A 6631-nucleotide genomic window follows, 5' to 3' on the forward strand; every position below is an offset into this window, starting at 1 on the left:
GAGCGGGGGTGCCTGGCAGGAAGCAGCAACTGCGAGCTGTTGGCTCGTCCAGCGGCGCCAGCAGGGGAGCGACCTGCGCGAGAAACGTCGTGATAACGGAACCGGCCCCGCCAGCCCGGGCTGCTGTTGGGGTAAGTGACTGGTAACCACGGGAGGCTGGAGGCAGGGGTTTAGTCTGCATAACGCACGCTGTTAGCTCTCGTTTAAAACAGAGCTAGGAAAAGTGACGCAGGTTTATTTTGCTGTGGTTTGGCGAAGCCCAGAGTGCAGGGCAGTGCCCGTCGGCGCTGCGCAGAGCCGCGCTCCGCCGATCCCGGGCCAGCCCCGTTAGCCCTGGCGACAGCACTGCAGCGCAGCCCCTGGGCACCCCAAGGGCAGTCGGGGTCTCCAAGTCCTCTCTGCAGCGCCAGGACCAGCGTTTGGTACACAGACGTGGTATCCATGTGTTAGATATGATGGTAGGTGTGTACGCACATGGGAGCAGATTATCTTACATAAAGAGAAAATGTGAGGAGAGACAGCTTGAGAAACAAACAAGAAGATCGAGTTAGTGATCCTGCAGATGATACCGGTCCAAACCCCAAATTTTCCTATCCTTAACAGGTGTGACATTTAGCACCCTGGACGAGACATCCGATACTGGGGTGATTATGTTCAGGAGCAAAGCACTCAGTCTGTTCAAGCAGATCCCCGTGATGTCTGGCCAGTCAGATCTGGCTTACAGGTGTCTGCATACAGCTGTGGCCTCTCACGGACATGGCTGGCACAGGAGAAGTGGGGACGGCAGGCAGAGGTACCAGACATGCCCAGGTAGTGCTGGAGGACAAACGCTAAGTGCTTCTCAGACCAAGGTTGGTACCTGACTACCACCCCCCCGCCCTGTAAGGTTCCTGTAAGTGTTTTCCATTTACAACTATCACTGTAACGTTTCAGCTCGTACCCGGTGCTCTCAGAACCCCAGTGCCTGAACCAAAGCTGCAGTCTGTTCATGGCTCATGCGCCCATCAAACGGGGCTGCCATTGTGGCCGACTCAGCATGTCCACACCAATGAAAGGGTTAATTTACATACGACTTGCCTGTTTCTATTGCACCAGCTGGTTTGTTTAAAACTCAACCGCCTCTTGCTGTGCTGCAGCGTGGCTTCCCCATGGGTCAGCTTTTTTCTTGTGAAGTTTAGGAGGTGCTGCTAAAATGACCGAGGGTCTGACTCTGACTTTCGCGAGCAGCGTGTTGTAATGGAGGAGGCAGTGATGAAGGCAGATGGTGTAACGCAGTCCTGCCTTTCTGGCATGTGCCAGGTGATCCTCTCTGGTGCCCGGTTGCCCGTCACTCAACAGCACGAGGTTTTGTTGCCATCTAGACTGACTAAGTTGCCCCAGGAGCACCAGGCTGTGATCACCAAGAAGCTGGACAACCCTGTCACAACATGATGTCAAATCTTGTCTTTTATTGTGTGCGTCATTCAGGCTGGAGAACGAATCTAGTTTGCCCTCAGATGATACTCTGAGACGTACCCACACTAGAGCTGAGGAGACCTGCAGTAGCTGTCAGGGCTCCATGTACCTTGGCTGGCAGGAAATCAGTCTGCTGAATTTCCAGTCAGGGTACTCCTTTGCAGGACGGTTGCACTGTTCATCTCATTGCTTTGCCTGCTGCTGTTCAGAACTAGCTGGGGTTACCACAGACACTGGTCGTGGTGAACGGCAGACCCCTCCTAATGTGGAGGACCCTTCTACCCCACGTACAGCAGCAGACTGGAGCTGAGGCCAAAATGCAGGTCAAGGCCAAGATAAAGCACTGTTACTGGTGTCGAGATTGTAAGCATTTGGTAGATGCAGTTGGGATAAGCCTGAGTTTGCCCAGAACAAGGGTAAACGTGATTTGACAGAAACTTCCACACTGCACTGACGCCTCTGACACTGGTTTGAGTCCTGGATCCTCACTGAAGGCTTGTGTGAGAGGCCTGCAGCAGCAGGACATCTCTGCCCAGCCCTGGGTGCCCAGAGTAACCCAACACACTGCTGTGGAACATTGCTCTACTGGTCTAGCATGTAGAGAGTGCTAAATTTTGTGGGAGGTGAGTCCAGGTACAGATCTGGCCATTTAGAACACCAAAGGCAGTGTAGCAGCTGTCCAAGGATGACCTCCATCCTGCACATCAGCCATTCCTGACAGATGTTTGTCAGATCCACCTGGGCCTCAGTGCCTCCTTACACTACCGGCAGCTTCACCAACCATGATCAACAGCTTGATTTGAGAACCTTTCTACCGGCCTGTGTCGTACCACTGCCTATAGAAGTGAATAAAGTTGAGAAGCTACCAGATTTATGAAATCAGTACTGATTCAGGACTAAAATGACACTGTTTGAGAACACCGTGTAGGACTCGATTTAGATCCACGAGGTGGGTATTCCTTGGTGTTATAGTCGAAATCAGCACGCAGTGAAAGTTCTGGGAAGTTGTTCAATGTACCACGCTCATACCAAGTGCCTGGGGGTTTATTCTGTGTCATTAACAGCAGTACTGAGCTCCAGCAGTTTGCTGGTTTGTGGCTGTGGATTTAAATGACCGCTGCAGCATCACTCCTTTAAAGCTGTTCTCCTAAACAGAGGAGTATTTCTGCTATTCCCCTGTTGCAGGTCATGGCAGAAAGAGAGTTGCCGGGCGTTTTGATCCTGGATGTAGGAGGAACTCATGGTGTGCTAGAAGACCTTGCAGCACTTTTGAAGAAACACTTTCGCCTTATCACCATGAAGGAATTTCTTGAAAACAAAAAAGAAATGGGCAAAAAAATCCAATCTGTTTTCGTGTTTGAGTGCAGGCCGACTATTGACCGGGAGCTTCTAGAAAGCCTGCCTAATTTAAAGGTGGTTGGAAACTCCGGGGTTGGAGTTGATCACTTAGATTTGAAAATGATTTCTAACTTTGGCGTAAAAGTGACCAACACCCCACGTGCTGTGGCGGACCCGACGGCAGACATAGGAATGGCCTTGATGCTGGCCTCTGCCAGGAGACTGCTGGAAGGTAACGTTCTCCGTTTTCCTGGATCTTAGCTGCTTCTTTGGCATATCGCATTTCTACTGTGAGAAGGATGATCTGTCTGCATCAATAGTTGTGATGCTTTGACAAGGAAAACAAGTTCTGAGGACTCCATTTCAGAGGCCTCTGCTCTTCCTGCGTGCTGCTTCTCTCTAAGGCAGTGGTGACAAGAGTTAGGCCTTTGTCTAAATTCAAAGCATTAATGGCCATGTCCCCATCTCTAGAGCAGAAATTAGTATAACTGTGGGTTTTTCCTGCTTCTGTGAAGAATTTGACTAAACCAGCGGTTGCATTTCCAGAAGAGCATCAGCATTATTATTGAATTAGCTGATAATCCTTTTGACAAAGTTATTCCAAACCGTACCACCAGCACTAGTTCGTGTCCTTAAAGGCAGGTCCTTTCCCCACATGCCCTCGCCCTTCCCCTACGCAGTGCCAGGGGAAGGAAGCTGACAGTGGAGACTTGCAAGAAGTTGCCTCTGTCTTTGAGGACCCATAGTCTATCTGTCACTGCTGCTCCACCCTGAGCATGAAATAACACCTTTTCCCCACAATGTTTTCACACTGTTGTGTCTTGCTGGACCTCTAGTTCTTTGTAGAAAAGCTCATAGAGATCCCTGCCCCGGCCAAGCTGGAATTTGCAGCAGTGGGGCTGCTTTGGGTTGTGGTCCAGGAGAGAAAAGGTGAGATTTACCCCAGATTAAAAAAAGTGAAGCCAATGCTTTGGGGTGATAAGTGACAAGCTATTTTTGAACTTCCAAGGAAATACTCCAGCCATGGAAGAGTTAATTCCCTGAGGAGCAGTTAATTCCTCCCAGCACAGTACCCACTTGGGAGCCCCGCTGTGTTACTGGCTCCAGCCTGGCTGCAGGGAATGGCACATCTAGAAACTGCTCAGAATTAGCAAGGATGTTTTGTGAGGGGTGCTCCAGAGACTCACTGCTGTGATGGAGAGAAACTTTTTATTTTCCCCCACACGTGCGGCTGTGGTCGGTTTGTACCCATTTGGCATGTGTTTACATTCAGGCTGCCAGATTGCAGTTTCTCCAGACACGAAGTATTTTGCTGTTGACTGGCTGGGAGTAGAAGTAACCAGAGCGACGCTTGGGATCATCGGGATGGGCAGCATTGGGTACAAAGTGGCTCAAAGAGCCAGAGCCTTCGACATGAGGATCCTGTACCATAACAGGAACCGAAGGTAAAAACATCTGGTTTCTGCATGACATTAGTCAGGGGGCACTGATGGAACCCACAGCTCTGTTCTGTGTCTCCAGCCTTTCTAGGCAGATGTAAGCAGTGTGACAGATGTAAGCAGTGCGAGGGGCACCAGTGTGCTGCCACTTCCTCGTTTGGGCTCCCTCCTACTCCCCTCAGGAAGCATCTCCCCTTCCCATCCTGCGCTCACTCTGCCCTGGTTTGCTATGAGCAATTTGGAACAAGGGATGTGCTCCCACAAGAAGTTTTCCAAGCAAACAACGCCTTATGCCCTCGTTATGTCCCATGTCTTGCCAGACTCTTCTTCAGGCTTCTGAGAGCATCCCTGGCCCACCCAGCCAGTCACCCCTCTCCTCAACCCAGCCAGATCACCCATCGCACTGGCACCAGTGAACTTCTCTGAACTTCTGAACTTCTCTGAATTTTATAGTTCCCTTTCTTTCAGACCTCACTTCCCCTGCATTCTTTCTCCACCCCAAGTCCTAACTCAAATGGCAGGTAAGGAGAGGCTACAGGGATGGGTGTAGAAGCAGGAGAGAAGCACGGGGTCTGACTGCATCCCCAGCCTCCCATATCTAATATTGCCTACGCACTTGGCTTTCACACACATCGCTCCTTCAGCATCCCGCCACTCCTCTAGCCTCCTGCTCCCCCTAGCCCACCTCCTTCCCATCTCCCTTCCACCATCTGTACCTATCAATGTCTTTTCCTTGGCCTCACACCTCTGAACCTCTGTGGTGTGCCAGATCTCCCCTTGGGTTGATTGGTTGTTAAAGCCGGTTAGAAACAGTTGTGTCAGTGGGGGTGTGTGCATTTTTCCTTCAGAAGGAAGGAGGAGGAAGAGGCAGTTGGTGCCCACTACTGTGAGAAGATGGAAGACTTGCTGCAGCAATCTGACTTTGTTATGCTGGTTGTGAACCTGACTCCTGAGACTCACAAACTGATTGGGAAAAAAGAGCTGGGGCTGATGAAACCCACAGCTACTCTCATAAACATCAGCCGAGGTAGGATGATCTGAAAGCACTGTTTGTCGTCCACCGTGAAGGTTGTGGTTTGTCTGGTCGTGTTGAGTTCCCCCTGCCCAGCCCCAGTCTGTGATAGCTCTGGGGTGTTTGAGTCAGGAAGTAGCTGGCAGCCTACAAGTGACTGATTTACCTGAGATCGGATGCTCTGTGTTCAGAGGTCCTGTGGAGTTCAGGGGTGCTCAGCAGATGGTCTGTTCTCTTTAGCCATATTCTGAAGATGGCTTTTTTTTCGTGGAAATAACTGAAGGGTTTATCATCACCCATGGTGAATGGGGTACAAGGAGAAAGACAAGTTTCATTTGGAACAGCTCTGTGGGAAAGAAACCTCACATGGGACTGCAGATCTGTTGGCACTCAACAAGCACAGGAGAGAGATTATAATTTCAGTAAATAAAGCAGGGATCTAAGAGTGGAAAGCTTGAATAGATTAAATGATTTGTCTGTAAGAATAGAGGAAGTCAGTGTCAAAACGAGGAGAAGAGGGAAACTGGTCACATTGCAGGAAAAGCCTTATGCAGCAGACCATAGTCCTCCTCTAATTAAAGGTTAACATGTAAAATCTGTGGTTTGGTTGGTTAATGGTTATTAGAAAGACAGACTAATTTCTAACAAGTAATTTTTCCTTGAGTCCTTTCCCCTCTCCCAGGTAAAAACATGTTCCTTAACCCATCACAATACAAGGTTTCATTTCAATGCAGGGGCAGTTGTTGATCAAGACGCGTTGGTAGAAGCTCTCCAGAATAAGGTTATTAGGGCTGCTGCTCTGGACGTGACGTACCCCGAGCCTTTGCCAAGGTAACGAAACCTGTTTTCTGTGCTATTAATCCGAAATGTTGTAAACTGGGTGCGAAAGCGTGCTCATAATCTTGATCGCCATGGGGAATCTCTCTCACCATTTAAGAGCAAAACCTCAGCTCATCTCACACAATCAGAAATAAATAACAAACTATCGACCTTTCCCACATCGGCCAGCTCTTTGCCAGCCTGGCTGACAGGCAAGGCACTGGGACCAGTAGAGAGGAAGAAGAAATGGGTAAGCAAGCTTCTCATGGCTGTCTGCTGGCTCTGTCCTGCAGCCTCTTCGTCTCAACATGATGCGGCTCTTTCCTGAGGTTCGGTTCTCACCAGCTAGCATGGGATAGCTGCACAGTAAATCCCCCGTGAAATACCTTCTGTTCTTTCTGTTTCTTACAGAGATCATCCTTTACTAAAATTAAATAACGTCATCATAACCCCTCACATTGGAACCGCTACAGTCCAAGCTCTCCGTATGATGGCAGAAGAAGCGATAGCAAATATTCTGGCTGTGCTCAACGGCCAGCCCATTCCAAGTGAAGTGCTTCCCAAGTGA

General features: G+C 49.7%; 1 protein-coding gene across 1 annotated transcript; it reads left to right on the plus strand.

Moving 5' to 3' along the window:
- Positions 1-2643: 2643 nt before the first annotated feature.
- On the plus strand, positions 2644-6631 carry LOC104489125 (glyoxylate reductase/hydroxypyruvate reductase-like). The gene is made up of 5 exons (XM_010131241.1): positions 2644-3025; positions 4067-4238; positions 5081-5259; positions 5979-6075; positions 6475-6631. Exons 1-5 carry the CDS (start codon positions 2644-2646, stop codon positions 6629-6631), a joined length of 987 nt encoding a protein of 328 aa, XP_010129543.1.

The sequence above is a fragment of the Buceros rhinoceros genome, unplaced genomic scaffold (assembly GCF_000710305.1).
Source record: "Buceros rhinoceros silvestris isolate BGI_N320 unplaced genomic scaffold, ASM71030v1 scaffold29592, whole genome shotgun sequence".
Taxonomy (NCBI): Eukaryota; Metazoa; Chordata; class Aves; order Bucerotiformes; family Bucerotidae; genus Buceros; species Buceros rhinoceros.

Bases quoted from the DNA above. Each gene is read 5' to 3' on its own strand.
- LOC104489125 (XM_010131241.1), top strand. From the start codon at position 2,644: ATGGCAGAAAGAGAGTTGCCGGGCGTTTTGATCCTGGATGTAGGAGGA. The intron at 3,026-4,066 runs GTAACGTTCTCC...GTTTACATTCAG, and splicing joins TGCCAGGAGACTGCTGGAAG to GCTGCCAGATTGCAGTTTCT. The intron at 4,239-5,080 runs GTAAAAACATCT...TTTTTCCTTCAG, and splicing joins TACCATAACAGGAACCGAAG to AAGGAAGGAGGAGGAAGAGG.